General features: G+C 38.8%; 1 protein-coding gene across 3 annotated transcripts; it reads left to right on the forward strand.

Annotated features, from left to right (window-relative positions):
• The first annotated feature begins 264 nt into the window (after nucleotides 1-264).
• LOC127621498 (paired amphipathic helix protein Sin3b-like) lies at nucleotides 265-23144 on the forward strand. Of its 3 annotated transcripts, none has more exons than XM_052095129.1 (19): nucleotides 265-792; nucleotides 2254-2360; nucleotides 2875-3028; nucleotides 4170-4508; nucleotides 6131-6283; nucleotides 6892-7014; nucleotides 8303-8392; nucleotides 8511-8629; nucleotides 8723-8933; nucleotides 9463-9579; nucleotides 9681-9919; nucleotides 11161-11344; nucleotides 14599-15292; nucleotides 19429-19598; nucleotides 19803-19976; nucleotides 20256-20348; nucleotides 21372-21463; nucleotides 21634-21832; nucleotides 22150-23144. In XM_052095129.1, exons 1-19 carry the CDS (start codon nucleotides 682-684, stop codon nucleotides 22381-22383), a joined length of 3603 nt encoding a protein of 1200 aa, XP_051951089.1. In that variant the 5' UTR covers nucleotides 265-681; the 3' UTR covers nucleotides 22384-23144. The 3 variants fall into 3 exon arrangements, with proteins under 3 accessions (XP_051951089.1, XP_051951091.1, XP_051951090.1); XM_052095131.1 differs by having other exon boundaries at nucleotides 8306-8392; XM_052095130.1 differs by having other exon boundaries at nucleotides 4173-4508.
• Nucleotides 23145-23196: the final 52 nt, after the last annotated feature.

Here is a 23196-nt window from a genome sequence, read left to right on the forward strand (position 1 = left end):
TGCACATTTTTATAAAGAACAGATATTTTGGCACATTTGTGTTACGGGTAAGAGTAATCAGTGGGTTATAAAACGTGTTTTCATCGATGCAAAATACGTTATCTATATAACACACTTTCTGTAAATATACATAACACTCATCCAATAAACAAAAACGTGTGCAGAATCTCATTCATGCCTGTGGCCGCTGAGATTCCATAAGCCCCGCCCCCATTCAAGAGCATGCGCTCTTCATTCCACCACATCTCCCTCGGTTTCCGCACGCGAAAGAACGAGCGCTCAGCTGCGCCGAATTTAAAGAGACATGCACCACTTGTTTAAATAATACGACCATTGGGGGAAAATAGATACATTGTTTCTCGTTTTCTCCTTCCATATAGGTGGGACTTAATTACGGATCCGTACGCTTGATGCGATAATTTAAGTAGGAATTAAGAGAGTCTGAACACACTTGGCACAACCTCTTCTCCTATTTGCGGGCTTGAGCTGGAAGTATACTGGAGTAACTGGGTAGCCGTAAAGTAAACTGGACTTGTAGTAGGGGGGAGTAGAGAGCTAGGTGGCCCCCTCAACCGAAGTGATCTGAGCACGCCAGAACAACCTGGCGTGTACGGAGGGACGGTAAATAATCGTGGCTTGGGTGGCTGTTTGTGGTGTTGTGGAAGAAAGAACACACACACCATGGCGAAAATTCAGGCTCACGGCAGCACCGCGAAGCAGATCAGCCAGATCCAAGACAAGGCCTATGTGGTCCAGAAGCAAGTCCAACAGCAGCACTTTCAAAAACTAAAGGTAAGAGGCACTGCAGCAAGGGGAAAGGAGAACAAAGTACATGTTTCCCTCGCGTACAATGCATTGTGCATTAGGAAGTGCTGCGCTGTTCTTCTGCATATAGGGCATATCAAAGCATTGACTTGAGTGTGTGTAAATGCATTTGAAAATCTCACGCACTATGCAACTTATCAACATCCGCACTGTTATCACAGCAAGAAAAGTCTATATATTTTCGCTTACCAGTCCTGATTCGTGGTCAAAGCGATTATAGTTTACTAGTCAACATGAAGAAAGCGTGTGTGCTGTATTAAACTATAATGTTTCCCCCCCGTTGTGTTATCTCTATTTTCACGGTCGTTTTTTCGCCGCTCTTTGTTAACACCGAAGCCGGTGGGAATTTATGTGGGTCGCCAAAAAATCAGTTAACAGCCCGTTTCGTTTTGAAGATTAAACCGGTTTATTTTGATTGAAATGAAGTAGATAAGAGAGAGAGAGAGGGATTTTGCTCAGCTAACAGCTGTTTTTTTGTCAAGAATGTGCCCCCATTTCAGTTCAGCTAGACCTTCAAAAAAAATATGAAGTGTTTTATTAAACACAGCTCAAGTGATTCTCAAAATAGCAATTTGATACCGTTTGAATGGTTTTTGGAGCTAATTTATTTTTAGCGGGGATGTTGTGTGTTGTGAGTGACTAGCGTTAGTGCTAACGCAGCAAAGCTAGAAGAGTCAATGAGCTCTCAACTGCCCTTATTTTCAGTACTGAATATTAATAAAACCACAAAGAGATGATAAACAGGCCGATTTTCCTATTCGACAGCTTGTTTTGGTCAGTTTTTTTTTTTTTGCTCAACAGCAGTTCAATATCTAAGCTGAAGCTCTGAGGGGTGATTGTGTTTTTTTTTTTTATAAAGTAGGTTTATTCAGACGTGTTTTTGGTGAGGTTTTTGTTCTTGTGCGAACAGAGGAAAAAAGAAAACACTGGGTTTTCAAGGTGTATTTCGGTTTGAAATGTACAAAGTTCATGTGCCTGTTTTGTTTGTTGTATAAATTGCATTATGTAGAATGGCGACAATGTATCACTTATGTTAGTGTACAGCAAATGCAAGTCATTCAATGTGAAGGGGCTCCACAGTCACCAGGAATGAACCTGGTGACCCACACGTCTTTTCTTTTAGTGCTTTCACTAACAAAATACCACTGTATTGGTTTTGTTGGTCTGGGTATTCTTTAAAGTACCATTTAAATACCAATGTACTTGAATATGATCATGATTGAATATCATGGCAATTCCATGGCAGTCTTTGAAATCCCATGGTAAGTGAATATGGTAGTAATTCAGTCCCATGTTATATATCATAGTAATTTGGTATATACTGCTTTAATATACCATTTGTGCACAATGGTACCTCTACAGGATCTTTTTGTAAGGGCTCTTTCACTGGGTAAATGTTTGTGTCTCATTTTGTTTGGACTGCTTTAGGTGGAGGATGCCTTGTCTTACTTGGATCAAGTCAAAATACGGTTTGGAAATGATCCGGGGATATACAATAAGTTTCTGGATATCATGAAAGAGTTTAAATCTCAAAGGTATTTAGGTGTCTATACACTTTTCAGTGTTTGAATGTGCTCTTGATCACACACAAAAAAAAGCATTAATGAATGAATGATTGTATATCTTTTATAGAGTTCGACTGATTTTGCCAATACGACAGCTAAGGTGGTGGGAAAGGCCGATAACTGATTCATTGTCCGATAGTTTTTAAAAGCAATTTATAGAATGTCAAAAATTATATTCTTTAATTACTATGGCGGGCAAAGACAAAGAGTCCAAAATGAAATCCAGGATGCAGATTTTGGTTAACACAAAATCCCAATAGTAACCAGAAAATAGAAGATTTAGGTGCATAATGCAGGACTTTTAAGTATAAACAATCCCGAAACAGACCAGGGACTCTTATTTTTAAATGACTATATGATGAAAAACTATCTGTAACTATAAACATAGATTTTTGCGGATAACCGATAGTTCCAAAAATAAACTATCTGCACAGATTAATCGGTAAAACAATTAATATCTCTAATCTTTTATCTCTATTCACAGTATTGACACACCAGGAGTCATCAACAGAGTTTCTCAACTCTTCCATGGACATCCAGACCTTGTTCTGGGATTTAATGCCTTCTTACCGCCTGGGTATCGGATTGAAATTCCAAAGAATGGAATGGCATTTCTACAATCACCGTTTTCCACACAGGTAAGACTTCCGGTGCATCAGTTTACAAATTGTCATCATTGCCTTGTGTGTTCTGTTTCTCAGTTCTCTACCTGTTTCACTTCATCAATACTGGGAAAAGGTTTAAGTCCACATGAAATAGAATTACCCATATTACTTCTGTAATGTGACCTATTTCCAGGAGAAGCTAAATCTTCTACAAGTAAACATGTATAGGCTTGGAATTTTGTTCATTAGGAATTGATTGGATTGTATAAAGTGTGCGTTCCATACCTGATTGTGAGATTGCTAAAACAATGCCTGAATAACTATTTAACATTATCTAATATCACGCGCTGCTAAGGTGACATCAGCAGAAAGGGAAATACGTTTCAAAGGCGGAGCAAGTTTTAGTAAAGAAAGTAAGTGTTTTAATGTCGATTTTAAATCAACTTTATCATCTATGTTAATGGTGCAATCCTTGATTCCTTTTCTGGCTAAACGTTTCAGAACAAATGGGACAGATGCTTTATGGAAATATATTGAAGGTTTATTATTGTTTGCATGTGGTGTTTGTTGCAAGCTGAAGTATGTAAGTTCTGCGCAAACAAACGGAATTGCAAGAATAAACGTTGTTTTCAAAACCTTTTCTGAATACGCCTCCCAACTCACGCCATTAGTTGAATTACGTTGTTGGGGTGGGTCTAAGCAGGTCACTTAAACAAAAATAGCAATTTTCGTAGTGCCACAGCAAGACAGTGCTTACAGTTTTTGAGAAAACTAACCTCTGAATTGCTTATTATAGTTGTCTCTGCATATTAAGCTGGGATAGTAGAAAGTATTTTAACTCAGGAAAAAGTTACATACTTTGGCTTTAAGTAACGGACTGCATTTTTAATATTAGTGCAGATCTTTATCCGTCATATGGAATATAATTGATTATGTATGCTGTCAAACTGAGGTCATAGATTCAAACATATGCCATTTCTGTTTGATAGAGTAAAAACAGAGCAAATTGTCTTTTTCTTTGTTTTCTCAAATACAACAGACTGCTAACTTTATAATCTGGGAAAAGTATGTTATGTGTAAAAGTGCTCCTGTTTCAAATCAATATGTGTATCTTGGCATTTGTTTTATACATTTAGAAATGTACTTTGGTTAAAAAGTTCTCATTCTTTTCCAGCAGGTCTCTCCAGCAGGAAAGAGCACGGGCAGCTCTGTGGTTAGTGCTGCTTCGTCAGCATTGGCCGAGGCTGGGTCGGCTCAAAATGAAGCGGTGACCTCTCCGGAGAGTAATGCTTCATCCTGTGGACCTCCTGAGCAGTCAAGCAGGTTGTCACTTCTGTTGCCCAGCCAAGAGAGCCAATCACAACCGGCTACCACATCGGTGTCCCCACCTACATCGGAGCCCAGCCCTGTGGAGTTTGACAGCGCCATCAGTTACGTCAATAAGATCAAAAACAGATTTTTGGACAACCCAGAAACCTACCGGGCTTTTCTGGAAATTCTACATACATACCAGGTGAGGACAAAGGCATAACCAGCTTTGTACAATAGTGATGCAGGATTTTGGGTACATAACCACTATGCTTCTAGTCTGGTCCACTTTGCAGGTTATTCTGGACAGGAACCACCAACGAAGACAGAAAAAAACTGTCTGACTGACATGATAAGTGACTAAACACAGTTTCTTTTTTTTTTATTCTGTTCTTTTAAGGGGCAGATACATTTGAAATCCATTCTTCTACAGTAATAGACTGGCGCGGAAATAACTTATTCAAATAATATTGCAGTCTTCTCAAGCATTTGTTTAAAAAAAAAACAAGATATTAGCAGGAAAGATATGTAGACTTTGTGATCAGAATTAGTGATGGACTGATATATCGGCTAGGTTGATTAATCGGCCGGTATTTTAACATTTTACGATTATCGGCTTATAACCATGTTCACTTGGCTGATTAACAGCAGTGTTAACTTTCCCATGTGTCAATTCCAAAATCTACCAACAGATTTGTAAAAGGATATAATTTTTTATGCTACAGATACAATTACAATGGGTAGACTGTTTGTTCATGCATTTATTTGATAAAGTGCAGAGCAACAGTAGGCCTACAATATGTTTAACCTCTTCAACTCTGCGGACCCCGCCGGCGAGTCCAAAAGGGGATGCTATGTCGTGAAAAACATTTACGCCTAAAATGCTTAAGTCTCTGAATAAATAGGTCAGGTATATGTTGTACCGTTTGAAAGCTTTGAATCTGAACTTTTCAAAGGTAACCACCACTTTTGCATTTATGTTACATAAAATAACAAAAAAGGCCTGAAAACATCTTGTGTCGCAAATCAGTGCCAACTAGGGGTTATGTGGTAGAAATATTAATATCAAACGAAAGCTATCATTCTCAGGAATGTGACTGTACAGTTTATATTGTGGCCCTAATACTACAGTTCGAAAGATTTTCAAAAGTATCAAAAAGTGAAATTAGATTTTTGTAAGACATCAAATACATATGTCACTCTGATGTGCCAGTCATTGCTGCTGTAAGCCCCATATAGCTTTTGCGTATTCTGTACCTTTTTAAAAAAAATAAATAATTCACTTGTCTGTGAGCTTGTTTGTGTAAATAATCCAATATTATATCTTAGATGTCCAGAAAAAATTAGACACATTTTAGGAAAATAATCCACAGTATGTATAAATGGTGAGCTTTTAAATAAATATGAGTATGAAAAATTGCAGGCGACAGCCCAAAAATTCTCCAGAGTTGAAGAGTTTCAAACTAATAATAATACTCTGCTTTATTTGTTAAGTACTAAATGGGGTTTACAAAGTGCTTAAGGCATACAGGAAATGGACAGTGATACTGTAGCATAAAATAGACAGTACTGGGGAAAAATACCAATAAATAAACTGCAAACTAATAATAATTTATTTTTCAGTTGGTATTGTTTAAAGTCAAACTAAATTACAAAAGCAACAAGTTACTGAATCTAATCTGAATTATTAACCTGGGCAGTAATCTTTTAATAAATGGACCAACTGTCTGAGGCTAGAGCTAACGGTAATGGACTCCTGTACTGTTTTCCTAATCCTGTAAACTTATTGATGTTCATTGATTTGGTGGATTCTGTGTCCTTCTGCAGAAGGAACAGCTGGAGGTAAAGGAGAACAGAGGGCGTAGCTGTGGAGGAATGACAGAGGATGAGGTTTTCTCGAAAGTGGCGAGTCTATTCAAAGGCCAGGAGGATCTGCTTGCAGAATTCGGCCAGTTTTTGCCTGATGCAAAGAGATCTCTGGTTAGAAAATACTTTTTCATTGCTTTGTTAAATGTGTTTTGTGCTTGTATTGATTGCATTCTAGAATTTACTTGTCAATTAGGGTTAAATTAAACATTTCCAAATAGGGTTGCACAGTCATGTGAAACCTGGAAATACCAGATCATTTTTTAATCTTTAGTGTTTTTCAGGCCTGGAAATGTCATGGCAATTTCTATATAATTTTTTTCTTGTCTACTTTGCTGTTATAGGTGATATTAAATTGGTTAGGCCTATTGTTATTGTGTAGAACTTGCCATAAGTAATATGGTTAATAAAACCACAAGTCCATTTTGTGAACAAATTGTTCTTTGAGTTGGATCTTTTCAGTTGATCGATCAAACCGGTTCACAAATTGGCCCAAATGATTCGATAGCAAATCTGGATCCAAACTATTAAAAAATAACTATTCTGTAATAACAATGACTGGAAAGAGCATGGAAATGTTTTGGTCAGAAGGTATAGGAACCCTTTTCACAATAAAAAACCCTAAAAAAACAATCACTCATCATTTTGACATGAAATGATGTTCTTCTCCACATTGGTACTGTAAGTTCATTACATTTCATGGACTGTGTCTGGGATTACAGTTCACAGGAGGCTCTTTGACCGGCAAAGACCATATGAAGAAAGCAGAGGATGAGGAAATGAACAAACAGAGCAAGAAGAGACCTAGACCCATGTTAATGCCTCACATGACCCCACTTCTGAAGGTCAGAGTTCACTAATGTCAGCCAGCATGGATTCTTTAAGGCTTTTTTCACACTGCAAGCAATTCAAATCTGTTTATATAGGACTGACTATCCACACTGTATGATCTCATCATTCATGCAATATTTTTAGTATCAGGTGTACCTACAATGGTTGCTATAGTTATGATGCGACAGCAAGTGATTTACTCATACAAAAACTGAGATTATCTGTCAGTGTGGAAAGAGGACAGAAAGCTGGAAATTGCTATGCTGTGCCTAACATGACTTCTCGCTGCAGTGCTAAACTCATGAGGCGCATGAGAGAACAAAGGCAACAGAGGCATTTTATACCGCTGGTTTTAGACACAGTACTCAATCACTGCTCACTAAATAGTGAAGGTCACCTAGTTTGAATTTGCTGTGTGGTGTTTTGTTTTTTTTCTCTTTTTTTGTGTTATTTTCACACTACAAGCAACTAAACAGATTTGAGATTTGATTCGCCAATACATTTGTTTTTTGCTGCTTGTCTAAACAAAGCCTAAGCCTTAAAATAAATAGTTCAATAAAAAATGAAAATTCTCATTTTCTCAGTCTCATGCCAACCCAGATGTGTATGACTTTCTTTCTTCTGCAGAACACAAACAAAGATTTTTAGGAGAATAATTCAGCTCTGTTGGTCCATACAATGCAAGTGAATGATGACCAAAATTTTGAAGCTCCAAAATGCACAAAGTCTGTATAAAGGTAATTCGTAAGAATCCAGTGGTTTAATTTCTTCTGAAGCGATCCAATCGCTTTTTGTTTAGAACAGACCAAAATATTACTCAAGCATGTTTGCACTTCCTAACTCCATCTAGCATTCTGCACATGGGTCAAGCACTAGGAAATGGAATCGAGCTTGAAATCATGATTGTGCCTAATGACAAGATGTATCGTGAAAAAGAGATGCATTTTGTTTTGATCTCATCCAAAATCAATTAAATTGCTTTAGAAGACATGTTTTAAACCTTTTGAGTCATATGGATTACTTTTATGCTGCCGTTATGCCCTTTTTTGGAGCTTCAAAGCTTTGGTCACCATTCACTTGAATTGTTTGGACCTGCAGATCTGACATATTCTTCTAAATATCTTTGTTTGTGCTCTGCAGAAGAAAGTAAGTCATGCACATCTGGGATGACATGAGGGTAGATATGAGAGTAAATGATTTCATTTTTGGGTGAACTGTTCCTTTAAAGACCTACAAAGTTTTAATATCTCACATCATGTTTGGGTTTATTGTGCATATAACTATTATTTTTCATCCATCTAGAAGAAAATGAAGTATTCCTGTTCCAAGGACCCATCCTTTGCCTCTGTCGGAAAACATGGAGTCCTAAGGGAATTCACGTTCTTTGACAAGGTGAATTTCTTTCAATACAATTACCTGGAAATGTCAGCAGCAATGAGTCAGCATTAGCCTGACTATTTATTTTATGGTCTCAGCCATTGAGCAAATGTATTTAATTTATTTTTTTTAGGTTCGTCGGTTGCTCAAAAGTCAAGAAGTTTACGAGAATTTCTTGCGCTGCATAGCCCTTTTCAATCAGGAAGTAGTTTCAGGGGCTGAACTCCTGCAACTTGTAACTCCATTTTTGGGGTAAGAAAGATTCAAAATGGCATGTTTAGGCATTTTCATATAGTGTGTTTCAGAGCCCATTTATGAGTCATATTTCACTTGTGTATTCTGTAGGAAGTTCCCAGAACTGTACACCCAGTTTAAGTCATTTTTGGGCGATAAAGAGCTGTCTCACTCGATCACTGGCCTCTCTGACCGCTACATGGAGGCTGGAGGCAGAGAAGTGGACTATGCATCCTGTAAACGCCTAGGATCCAGTTACAGAGCCCTGCCCAAGACCTACCAGCAGCCGAAATGCAGCGGCCGAACAGCTATATGCAAAGAGGTTCTAAGATTTCACCAGCTTTAGATAATAGGCTAGATATTCATGCCAAATCAAAACTGTATGGTGTTCAAAACCTAATCTTTAATTGTTACTGATTCCAAGTGGCTAAACCTTTAAACAGAAAACATTTTCAAAATGATATAGACTAACATGAGATATCTGCTCTAGTCATAGAAGAAGCTGCTTTATTGGTGCTGGGCGCACATTCATGAACGCCACCATGTTGATTATGAGACCAGCCGAATCTTACTCTTTTTATTGCAATAATCCTTTGTAATTGGATGCTGTCACTTCCGGAATAAATTAATCATGACTGACTGCGAAAAGCAGATGTTACAATGACATCAGTATCTGATATCTGCATAATGCTGCATCTAAGGCACTAGTTGTCAGTGCAACATAAATATGGATATAACCGAGTGCACCTTTAATTAGCCCTTATTGGTAGTCCAGAATGTATGACTGATTATATTGGTAGTCCAGAATGTAATATGATTATAATCACTGGGGTTCATTGTTTTGTTTTTAGGTGCTGAACGATACTTGGGTTTCATTCCCTTCCTGGTCTGAAGACTCCACATTTGTGAGTTCCAAGAAAACCCCTTATGAAGAGCAACTTCATCGCTGTGAGGATGAGAGGTTTGAGGTGCGACAATGTCTGAAAAATCCAGACTTTTATGTCAAGAGTGGTTTTATGTTTAGGTCACTGTGATTAATGTGTATCATTTATTTTGTTGGGGATGTTAGCTGGATGTTGTCCTAGAGACTAATTTGGCAACAATCAGAGTTTTGGAAAGTGTGCAGAAGAAGCTATCCCGCCTTTCACCGGAGGATCAAGAACGCTTCCGACTGGACGACTGCCTGGGTGGCACCTCTGAGGTCATCCAGCGGCGTGCGGTCTATCGTATCTATGGTGACAAAGCTCCAGAAATCATAGAGGGGTTAAAAAGGAGTCCAGCCACTGCAGTTCCTGTAGTACTCAAAAGGTTCAATAATACTATCTTTTTGTTGTCTTGTCAACACTAAGGCTGGTATTAATAGAGATTTCCTGATTCGATTCCGATTCACAAGCTTTCGATTGGAGAGATTCATATGTTTTGTTATAATTTCCGGGGACCTTCTAACTAGGTACATTACGAAAATATGCATTTGACTAATTATATTTGAGTATATTTTGAACATATTCTAAACCAGTACTTTCTCTTTAACAAACCCAACATTTTTGTAAGGAGCATCTGAAGATGAGTGCATGTTAACGAGAGGACTAAAATGGCTTAATCTTATCTTTGCTATGCATGATTAGAATTAAATATTTTTGTTGTTTTTTAATAACAACTGACCGTAGAAAACCGAAAGGGTTTAAAAGGAGACATTATTCAATGACAAATGGGTTGCGTGGATCTTGTCTTTTGGACACACATTACACCAAACTATTTTTACCCTCAAAAGGCAGTGAAAGGATCTTACTGCTGAATACTCCACCTCAATACTACACAATTACTGGTGAGTGAAATGTAAACATTTCCCATTTGCCAAATATATACATTTAAGTCACATAGCGCAAAATTCGGTTGCTAATGCGAGAGATTTTCTCTCATTGTAGTAAAAGGTTGCGCCATGACTTTAATTTCACGTGGAGCAAAAGATCGTTCTTGGAATTTAATAATGGATATCAAGGTCATTCAACCGAAGATCGCTATACATTGGAAAATCAATGTTTTTACCCACCCCTAGTCAACATATTGGCTCTCTTTACCTCTTTCTTTCTGTCACGAAATCACCTTTATTTGACACCAAAATAAAGGAATAGTTCACCTGAAAATAAAACTTCTCTCTTCTTCTCACCCTCATGTTACTAAAAAACTATTTACTTATTTATATATAAAAACAGTGGATTTTCATATAATTATTTTTTTTATTATTTGCTGAAACTCATGCCTTCTATCCTAGTCCTGAAATCTCGCTCATGTTTCCACACATTAAAATCTGGCATGTTAATGATGAGAGAACCCCATTACTCATTTTGTGTTCCGAAAATCCATAACACCATGTTTTGTTGTAAGGGTGGAGAAGATGACATTTCTGGGTGAAATATCTGTGCAGTTACAGTATTCTGTAGTAGTTGTTTATCAAGTTTAAAAATGCCTAATTCCAACAGAAAATGCCCTTTGATAGAGTGACATGCTGTTAGATTGCAGAATAAACACATCATTTATTTTTACCGCAGGTTGAAAGCTAAAGAGGAGGAGTGGAGGGATGCCCAGCAGGGCTTCAATAAAATCTGGAGAGAGCAATACGAGAAGGCGTACTTGAAATCACTGGACCACCAGGGTGTTAACTTTAAACAGAATGACATGAAGGCCCTTCGATCAAAGAGTCTTCTCAATGAAATAGAGAGCATCTATGACGAGGTGAGTTCAAATTTATCTTCAGCTTTTGGTCTTAAGTTCAGTTGTCATGATGGTGTAAATGAGTTAAAGGGCACCTATTATGCCCCTTTTCACCAAATGCAATTTAAATCTTTGGTGTCCCCAGAATGTGTCTGTGAAGTTTCAGCTCGAAATACCCTACAGATCATTTATTATACCATGTTGAAAATGCAAATGTTTGGGTGGGAATAAAAACGAGCTGTTTTTGTGTGTCTTTAAATGCAAATGAGCTGGTGCTCCCTGCCCCGTATCCAGAATAGGGCAGAATTTTGACATCTCTGCTTCAGATAACTAGACATCATAAGCAATATGACGGACAGCGAAAATAGTGGTGTTCAGCCCTATATGTTTGAACCGTAGTCAGACACTGATGAGGGAGAGACTCCGTCAGAAGTAACAACTTTGAGAATGAAACGGAAGTTTACGAATGGTTATTTGATACATTTATTTATTTGTTGTAGTTTTTTCAGCAGTTTTGCAACGATGGATTAGCAACACACATATACTGTTACAATGTTCGCTATGCGCAATAACGAAACAACACACACAAACAAACATGTCCGTCGGCTGTGTCCGTCAACAGTCATGGGCAGGGTCTTTACAAAGTGACGTTTGTACTGAATCTGCAAACGGCTTGTTCTGAGACAATGCATATGTTTAATGGGGATTAAGAAAAAGGACTGAGTGGATTTTTATCATGATAGGATGGATTTGTACACACACTGCCAACACACAGTTTTGTTCAAACACCATGTATAAGTGAATTTTGCATAATAGGTAGGTCCCCTTTAAGTACAAACCTATGTTACAGAGCACATACCAATTTAATTTAGGAAGAGTGCACTGATCCCTGTCTTTTATTCACTAAATAAGCTTGGTGTTTCATTGAATGTTATTGTTTATGCTTTTAATAAAAGCTAATTTATTTTTCATCATCTTAAATGTTTTCATTCCTACTTAATGGGAACAGAATACAGTTGTTGCCCTTATTCTGTAATGGAAGTCTCATCTCGTGTCACTTGCTATTAGAGTCTCATGTTTCATGCAGATAACAACTTGTTCCCTTTTTATCTTGTTGTACTTGTTATACTATAGCTGTACAAATGTAGATATCCAGTCCAATAAAGGAAGAATTGCTTGAAAACTTGCTGGGTTGTTGGTAGTCTGGCAGATGCTTGACTATTGACTATCAGACAAATCTGGTTCACATCGCTGCTTATTCTAAGAACTGTGCTTTTTTACAGGAAGAGGCCACAACAAAACCGGTTTGTTTTCATTATTTTAGGCAAAATCGGTGCTTAAAGGAATAGTTCACCCAAAAATGAGCACAGGCTGAGATTTATAGAAGAATATCTCCAATATGGTCCATACAATGCAGGTGAATGTGACTAAAAGTTTGAAGTGAAGTGATCCAATCGATTTTGGGTAAGAAAAGACCAAAATATAACAACTTTTTCAATATAAATCCTGACATAAGCCAGGGATGGATTACCAATGGGGCCAGGGGATCACGCAACCTTAAAGCCCAGGGGCCCCCAGTTAAGGGCCCCTGGGCTTTAAGGTTGCGCGATCCAGTTTGGCGATCCTGCCTGCTCTAATTCATCAACAATGAAAACATTTTGGCCATGAAAACTTTTGGCCCTGGGGCCTTTGCAAGTCATAATCCATCTCTGCATCAGCAGTCTCCTTAGTGATCATGATTTCAAGCTTGATTACACTTCCTAGTGCCATCTGCTACTCTGTGCATGCAGCAAGCATTCAGAAGTGTAAACAAGCTTGAAAGTGTATCGTGATCGTGCATAAAGATGGTAATGGCAAGATTAACAGTGAAAAAGGAGTTACATTTTGGTAATTTCACACCCAAAATAGATTAAGTCACTTCAGAAGACATGGATTAAACCACTGGAGTAATATGGAGTTTCACAATTTTGGTCACCATTAACTTGCATTGTATGGACCTACAGAGCTGAGATATTCTTCTATAAAGTAATAAAATACTTGGATAATAGGCTTTAAATTTAACCTGATTTATTAAATTTAACCATTTAAATACACTTAGGTTGAAGTCATTAAAACAAATGTTTTAACCACTCCACAGACTTCATATTAGCAAACTATAGGTTTTGGCAAGTCGTTTAGACTTTACTTTGTGCATGACACAAGTTATTTTTTTGTTTGGTGCTAAAAGTGCAAATCAATCCCAGAACAACAGCAAAGGACCTTGTGAAGATGCTGGAGGAAACAGGTAGACAATTATCTATATCCACAGTAAAACGAGTCCTATATCAACATAACCTGAATGGTTGTTCAGCAAGGAAGAAACCACTGCTCCAAAACCACCATAAAAAGCCAGACTACAGTTTGCAAGTGCACATGTGAACAAAGATCTTACTTTTTGGAGAAATGTCCTCTGGTTTGTCCATAATAACCATTGTTATGTTTGGAGGAAAAAGGGTGAGGCTTGCAAGCCGAAGAACACCATCTCAACTGTGAAGCATTGGGGTGGCTGCATTATGTTGTGGGGGTGCTTTACTACAGGAGAGTCTGTTGCACTTCAAGAAATAGATGGTATCCTGAGGAAGGAAAATAATGTGGATATATTGAAGCAACATCAAGACATCAGCCAGGAAGTTAAAGCTTGGTCGCAAATAGGACTTCCAAATGGGCAATGACCCCAAGCATACCTCCAAAGTGGGATAGTGGCTTAAGTACAAAAAAATCAAGGTTTTGGAGTGGCCATCACAAAGCCCTGACCTCAATCCATTAGAAAATGTGTGGGCAGAACTGAAAAAGGCTAACAAGGAGGCCTACAAACCTGACTCCTTTACACCAGTTTTGTCTGGAGGAATGGGCCAAAATTCAAGCAACTTCTTGTGAAAAGCTTGTGGAAGGCTACCCAAAATGTTTGACCCAAGTTAAACAATTCAAAGGCAACTCCACCAAATACTAACAAAGTGTATGTAAACTTCTGACCCACTGGGAATGTGATGAAAGAAATAAAAGCTGAAATTAATAATTCTCTCTACTATTATTCTGACTTTTCACATTCTTCAAAGAAGTGATCCTAACTGACCTAAGACAGGGAATGTTTTCTACGATTAAATGTGATTTCTGGAAAAAAATTTCTGTCATTAATTGATTTGTTGTTTGTGTGTTACTTGTTGTCTTTTGCTTGGTTACTCTTGCAAAGTTTTTAACCTGGTTAAATTTTACCAACTACTTTCCCTCCTTCACAGCGGCAGGAGCAGAGCACGGAAGAGGGCGGTGTGGGCCAGCAAGGTCGTGATGGCTCTGGCGGAGGTTCAACCAGCGAGCCCCACATGATCTTCACCTATGAGGACAAACAGATCCTGGAGGACGCAGCCTCACTCATCATCTACCATGTCAAAAGGCAGCCCACAATCCACAAGGATGACAAGGACCACATCAAACGCATCATACAGCATTTCGTCCCTGACCTCTTCTTTGCCCGCCGTGGTGAGTTGAGTGAGACCGAGGAGTTCACGGATGAGGAGGCAGAGGGAGAGGATGGTGCCGTTGCAGGGGGTGGAGTCTCAATGGCAGGTGGCCAGCAGCAACTAAACGGTGATTCTAGGCGAAGACGATGTACATCCCCAGAAAACATGGACACCTCCGCGGCTGCCCACATCATGAATCCAGAAGGGGAGGCGATGGATCTGCGGGACCCAGAGGCGGAGCACCAAAAGGAGCTGGACGGTGTCTATAACCTGTTCTTCGTCAATAATAACTGGTACTTCTTCTTGCGGCTGCATCAGACTCTGTGCTCACGGCTACTGAAGGTTTACAGACAAGCGGAGAGGCAGTTACTGAAACACAGAGCAGAGCAGAATCGAGAACGGCAGCTTACGGGAGAGGGGCGCAGGGAAAAGACGAGTGACCTTGCTATGGAGCTGCGTCTAAAACAGCCGAGTGAGTAGACGGAATCCATATATTCTCTGTTTCTCTTGCTCAGTCTCCATTTTAACTTTTAATCAGTGATGCTTTTGAGTGTACTCTTACTACTACTCATAATATTTAAAGGAATAGTGCACCCAAAAAATAAAAGTACATTATTTACACACTGTAATATTGCTCCAAACCCCGATGACTTTTCTTCTGTGAAACACAAAAGTAAAATATAGCTGCAAGCAGCGATGATGGGCCCAGGCACCATGGGTCCATTTCCACCCGGTGGCTTTTGGAAAACAATGCAAGGTGGACACATGCATTTGGAATTTGACATTATTCTAAGCAATTTGAGTAAATATAAGAGAAATATTTTAAAGTCTGTTGTAAGAGCCACGCTTCCTGCTGCCAGGTGGTGGCGTTATGACCGTGACTCAAAATAGTCACATCCATGTGATTAGCCCCCAAGACAAAACATACATCTCAATTTTGATCAAAATCACACATTGCACACAGAAGATATAAGGCACTTCCCGTTTCCCATTTTTGGCCATTAATGCCTCACCATGGCAACACCTTTCAATATATCAAAAATCTATTCACAATTTAGCATCTTCAATGTGTTGGCATAATGTTTTCTAAATTGGGTGACAGTCTCATAAATCCCCTAGGAGTAGTATTTAGAAGTTCAGAGACGGCAATATTAAAAAATCCAAATTGTCCGACTTCCTGTTGGGTAGACTTATTTACTATAATCATGAAAGTTGTCTGGCTTGATGAGAACTATATATGTAAAAATTATGGTGACTGTAGTTGAAAATGGGGTGCTACAGAGGCTGTTTTACACACCCATTTTAAACCTGTTAACTGTCACTGGCTAAGAGGTGGGTCGTTTGGGTGTGGCTAAAAAACAACATCAAGTTTTTGTTTTAGATATACTTGGTATCAAATTAAAGCTTAAACTCAACTTTCATCTTCTGCAATCTATTTTGCAATTAGAACATTACAGTGAAAAACACATTTTAAAATGTTAATAGTGCTTTTTTAAAACATGCAACATGTGCGCAGCAGTAGGTCTTGATCTCTGCTTTGATCCAATCCAATGATTGAAAAAAAAAATGCATTTCATTAGGCTCGTTTGAGATGAGCAAGTTCTGCGCAGAACCGACCACTGGTGATCACCGACAGGTGTGTGCCGGTTAGTAATCTGTCCAACTTGTTGTGATATCATGAATATGTGTCAGTTATACTCCCGCGACAGCGAGGTGGCTGCAGTTGTAGCAGGCAGGTGGCGCAGTTGCTTTTTCAGAGTTGCGCGAACTGCAAACATGATTGTAAATTACTTGCTGACGACACAGCTAAATGCTCATTTGCTTACACAACCGTGATGTTTTGTTCTTTTTATCATATAATATCATGTTTTTCCTGTGGTTAAATTATATGTGAATATTCCCAATATTTTGACAATGCAATCTCTGTATGGGATATTTAACTGGTATCATATTTCTGAAATATCAAAAATACGTGTCTTTATTAAACAAAAGAATTATGGAAAGATGCATCTTATGGGTAGGGTGGCTAGACGTCCTGTGTTTCCCGTATTAAAGCACTTTTTCTAGTGTCCCGATTTATTCTGAAAAAATCAAGTTTTGTCCCATATTTCCCGTCTCCTAAAATTTCTATATCGCCTAAAATTAAGTGTGCCACACCAAGTGTTAGCAATATGTTTTGTGAAGCAAAGTTCTGAATCTGAAAAGGTGTATGCAAGTGAAGAACTTGCTTATCATTCTGTTATGCACAGCCATAGCTTTGCTCATTCATGACCTGAGAAAAATCTTGCAGGCCAGACTAGAGGAATCATTCATTCCCTCTAACATTAAAAAGGAGTTAAATGCCCTGGTTGAAGCTTGTGACATGTGAGCGGATGATTAATTTTGTAGAAACTTTTGTTCAGCATCGGTGGATTACCTACAAAATTGGAGCCCCTCATTGGAGAACATAGAAAAACTTGAGTGGGCCCTACTGAGAGACATCCCAGAGTGGAAAGACATTCAGAGCAGCCTTCGTACACTTCTACTCCAGAATCCCCACTCTCAGTTTGATTGATGAAACCATTCTCTTTGATGAGTGGGCTTGTGCGAAAAACATTGTCACTCGTCGCATCACGGAGTGGAACATGAACAAGACGGCTGTGTCTGAGAGACGGACAGACATTTTCGTGAGCTGGAGAGCAAGACCATCAACTTCGGAGTCTTAGCCAAGGTCATGGAGTTTGTTGTATGCCTGCCTGGGACATCTACATCTGTGGAGCGTATGTTCTCATTAATGAACGCAGCATAGACACCAGATAAATCTCGACTCAGTGTAACAGTCATGAAGGCAATGCATTCGTACGTCTTAATTTTGGAAAGGACTGTTCTGCATTTTACGATAAACTCTTGAAAGACAAATGCACACTGAGAAAAATTGCTGCCAGCGAAAAGTACAAGGTGACAACGTGGTTTTTCATTGTGTACTTTTTATCAAACTACACAATGATGACTCTGACATTAAAGATATTACAGTTACATTTTCTGTTAATGCATGATCTTCCCTTAAAGCTTCTTAGAAACTATGTGTGTTGTGAAAGGTGCTATACAAATAAAAATGACTTGACAACAGTTACAGATGCACCCTTTAATTCGCATTGATCTGCGCCTAGGTAAGGATACGTTAATTTCATTTTTGCTGGGAGGGGGCTGTCCTGTTTTCCACAAGCAGGAATCCGATCACCCTAATTATGGGGGAAATTATATAACGGGTACATTTAGTGTTTTGTTCATAATATTTATTTTCATTTAAAAGCAACTGAATTTTAATTTCATTGACTTTATTAACAACAAAGCACTTGAACGTGAATCACATGATATCTGCCTTTGATCTCGTAGAGGCTGATCCACTACGAAAAATGAGAACTGTCCGACTTGACTGCTCTTATTTCACTTCTCCCCAGACTGCAGCAGCCTGCTCTCGTCTAGTTTCAAGAAGAGGCATTTGGCATCTCAAACGAGCCCAACATGAGGGTCCAAGATGAAAATAGACTCCACCATTTTATACAAAACATGGAAAATAGGGGGTAAATGGGGAAAAAACCTGACTCATCCTCTATTTTTATGTTGGCATGCAATCAAAAATGTCTAATTTCAATAAAATATTGATACTAATTAATTTGATCAAAATCGATCGCTGTGTCTAAAATCAGTGCAGTGGTGTAGAGTGCACTATATCTCAGCAGCGAGTGAACGAAATGAGTAAGTGAATTTGGACGCTGACGTATACACAGAGCATCTAAGCTCTGGGGCTGTCGCAGAAACAATGTCACATATGAACTTTTAAAATACTTGGGGCCTGTGTAATTTTCCCTTAAGATGCCCTACAGTTTTATTTAAGGGGTTTGTAAGTAAAACGTCATAATCCCTTTCAGTTTCACTTAAGTATTTATTTTTTACTTAAGAAAGCCCTTAAAACGCGTTAAGTGTTGCATAAAGCCACTTAAGTGCCATTTTTCGAAGTAAACCTTAAGGTTGGGAAGATAAAATGTTTTAAAAAGCAAGATGGTTTAGTTTATATAACCAATTGAAGAGTAGAGTAGCTCAAGGAGATTTATTTCACGACAGAAAAACTATTGCAGGAGTACATATTTGACCATCACATAATATGAGAAATTGCCAACAAGCAAAAAAATGCACATTCAATCCAAAATAGCCGACTTGCTGTTGGGTGGAGCTAATGACTGTAATCTTGAAAGTTGTCCAGCTTGATGAGAACATTATATGTTGCAAGTTTGGTCAGAAGGTGGCGCTACAACAGTTATCCACAATAGCCACATTAAAGAAGTCAATATAACTCATGCACTATATACCAAGTTTTCAGAAGCCATACTTTCACTTATGTGATGAACAAACCATATCAAATCATTGGTCAGCCTAGTATGTGGCGCCCATATCAAAGATGGTGAGTACGGCACAGGTTGGACATCAATAACATCAAATGTCATTGTGGATTTTGTGTCTCGTGACCTAACGTCAAGAGATCAAACCTGCACCATAGACATCATATTTGATTTTTCTTCTAAAAAATTTAAAATGTAGTTTTAGTAATAATTACTTTTGTTTTATCAGGCGAGGTGGAGTTAGAGGAATATTACCCAGCTTTCTTGGACATGGTACGCAGTCTACTGGATGGAAACCTAGAAGCCAATCAGTATGAGGACACCCTGAGAGAGATGTTCACCATCCATGCTTACATCGGCTTTACTGTCGACAAGCTCATCCAGAACATTGTCAGACAGGTGGGTCAAAGAATCAGGCTGAGCTGTGTTTCTTATCATTTTGTACAGTAGATGGAGAGTCAGAGTGCTGATCTGATTGTCTTTTAGTTTTATATACAAACATTTATTTGCTGTAGAAATGTTTTAAGGCTTAAAGGCACCAATAAGCATTCCGTGTAATCTGTGTGTTAACATGCTCGTCTTGTGTCTGATTGGCTTCGACAGCTTCAACACCTGGTCAGTGATGAGGTGTGTTTGCAAGTGACTGAACTGTACCTCTCGGAACGGAAGAGAGGGGCTGCAGGGGGTAATCTGTCCTCCCAGTGTGTCCGTGCTGCTTGGGAAGCCAGCTACCAATGGAAAGCAGAGAGAGTCATGTCTGAGGAAAACTGCTTCAAGGTTGACACTTACATTGTGACTAATCCTAATAATAGTTTCATAGTATCCTTTAATAGTTATTACTGTTCCTACATATTATCAATATTTTTCTGGAAATCTTTTTTCTAATTTTATATACAGCCAAGCTGGTTTTCCGTCCTGAGTTACAACATCATCTTGATGTGCTTATTTTATTTTCATTTAAAATAGCAATTTGGTGATGCATGTATTGTTGGTTTGAAAAATCTTGTAGATTTTTTTTTTTAATTAATGTTATTTAATCTCTGTTGCCTTTGGTAGGTGATGTTCATTCAAAACAAAGGTCAGGTGACCTTAACAATTGAGCTACTGGACACAGAAGAGGCCCAGGGTGATGACCCGCTGGATATTCAGGTACCACCACAGGAATATTACACATTACAAGTTCCACCTGAAACAAGTTTATAGTAAATGGGGCCAATTTTTTAAAGGGCTTAATGGCAGAAATGTGAAGCTTATAATTTTATAAAAGCACTTAAGGTAATTCTTTGGGCCAGCTCCAAAAGGGGGTGTCACTTCCACTTACGGTTAGGAAAAGGGTTAGCTTTGGGACTCTGTATATCTTTGCTGCCGATTTGGTGCTCCTGTGTGCATGCGCCAACTGCCTGTGTATGCGTGTACTGCCTAATGAAGTATGCTTTGACAGGCTGAAGGCCAAAGTATACTTCAGTGGTCCTCGCGGACCTGCTGATCAGAACGCGTATGCGTGACAAAGATTTTGTCATCAGCACAGTCTCTGCCCATATTTTCTCAACAGACGGACAGTCCTTGTCTGTGTGCATCGTCGGTGCATGTGCATCTCTTTGAGTGTTCTAAAAGAGTATAACAAAGCTGTCATGGTGTGCATGCGTCGAATGAGTTCATATTCACTCTCATTAAAAAAAAATATACTTTAAAAGGCAACAAGGTCGACCAGCGTGATCCAGTACGGAGCGCAGAAAAACATAGTATGCCCAGGCATTGAGCCTTCGACTGTACACAGATGCCACTTCTGCATTGCAATCAGCCACAAACCTGACTGCGGTCCAGCCGAATCACAAACCTCCTCTCCCTTTTAATCATACTCTTTATGGTCAGTAGAACCCGGGTCCACATCCAAACCTTTTGTACGCAAGTGTTCAGTTAAAATAATACACAAATCCTGAAACAGCCCAGTAACTCCCCTAAAGTTCCTGGATTGCGTTCATTTTCATTCATTTATCCAAAATGCGACTGATTTCCATAGAGGATTAGAAATCTCCAAATTAATCAGGATATTAGTTTGGATGTGGCGTGGAAGTTAGATATTCAATTGTTTGTATATTGTCTAAAATATTAATTTTGGTTGCAATTATTTTTGCCAAGTTTGGAAGTATTTCTTATTTGTGTGTATTTCAGAGTCTGTCGAATTACATGGAGCAGTATATAGGGACTGAGTCAATGTGCTCTCAGACAGAGGGCTACTATTTCAAGCCTGTATTTTTACCCAGGTAAGACCTATCTAAACACAATATCAACCTTTAAAATTTCTCTTTTGCATCCAGAAAGTTTTTAGTTGCAACTCTAAATCCTTAAAGAGCATTATTGCTGTTGCATCTGCCCGGGAAAATGTCTAATGATCTCGGTCTGAGCTTGACCTTTGTTTAACACTTACTTGCAGGAATCTGAGGCATTTCCGTGGCTGGCAGCTGAAGCAGGTGGAAGCCATGCGCTGCCGGAGAGAGTGGCGCCGGAAGATGGGTGTTGAGACAGCCGGGAGTCTGGACTGTCGTTTTAAACTCAACACGCACAAGATGGTTTTTGTGATGAACTCTGAAGACTACATGTACCGCAGAGGAGCCCTGGTGAAGGCTCGGAGGGTGAGTTGATTGGAGATATTGGTCCCTCAGTTGACAACACATTAATAGTCCAACTTAATCTAGTTGTGGTGCGGAAGAGTGTGCAGCTGAGAAGCTGTCTTTATCTTCATGATAATTCTCATGTTATATTGCCTACTTTTAGGATAAAATTGTATCATGACACGCAGTGATTTATATCACTGCTATGAGCGATACTAGCTCATATGTAAGTTTTAAATTATGTAATCACTAGCTTGTGTATTGTCTGTTTTTATTTGATAAAAGTGCAGTGTGATTCTAATATCTGTTATGTTTGCTTGTATTTTTTGTCACTGTAGTCCCAGCACAGAGTAGCACGAGCCCAGCATGACCGTTTTGACCAGTGGCACCAGGGCTGGCTGAATGACCATGTGTCCCCTGGTGCTGAGCACAATGTGCAGGACTGGCTCATGGGAGAAGATGATGAGGACATGATCCCTTGCAAGACCACCTGTGTGTCCACACAGGTCAAAGGCTTACCTGTCAACAGGTACCAGGTGCACTACAACAGCAAGGCCCCCGCCTCACCGTAACAACCTCAAGCCTGCGGGTGGATTCTCTCTCTCTTTCTCTGTCTGCCTCTTTCTCGCTCACTCATTCTCATGGCTGAGATCAATAAACAGACAAGAGTGGTATGAGGACAGACTGCTGCTCAAAGGAGGAAAAGCCTCACACACTCTGTCATCACCAAACTAGTCCATCATTACCAATGAAGTGACCAGACGTTTTAGAAATGTGAATGTCAATTATTATTATTATTTTTTTAAAGAAGCAAGTACATTGTAGTTTTTAGCTCCTGAATCCAGATTTTTGTTTTGTTTATACTGAAGTATTGAGAGACTATGTTTAAAGTATGTCTACAACATCTGTATGGGTTTTTTGTACAGTATGACTCAAGAGCTTGAGCAATTGCATATATACAGCAGAAGAATATTCTGTGTGCATTTTCTAGCTATGAACGATGACTTGGAAAATTATGTTTCTCTGGTACACACTGCTGGCATCTTATCCATAATGTCCTCGTTTATGTTGTATGTTTTGTGTTCTTTCTGTTCATCGCCTCCTATAACTAAACGGAGGATCACCAGTGTCATCTGTCAATTACTGCTCATAAATTATAGTCGATTTTGTTAAGCATCCAGATCATGTATCAAATCAATCTTGCCAAATCCTTGCTTTTGTTTGGTGTCATTTTTACATATTAAAACAGAAAAATTACAAAATATCAGTGTTTTGAAAAAAGAATGTATAAAATTGATCCTGTATCAGTTATCACAAAATAAACAACCTAGTTGTGCAGTTCTTAAGAATGAATTGTTTCTTGCTGAATTCTCATTTTTACATCA

This window comes from Xyrauchen texanus, chromosome 27, assembly GCF_025860055.1.
Source record: "Xyrauchen texanus isolate HMW12.3.18 chromosome 27, RBS_HiC_50CHRs, whole genome shotgun sequence".
Classification (NCBI taxonomy): domain Eukaryota; kingdom Metazoa; phylum Chordata; class Actinopteri; order Cypriniformes; family Catostomidae; genus Xyrauchen; species Xyrauchen texanus.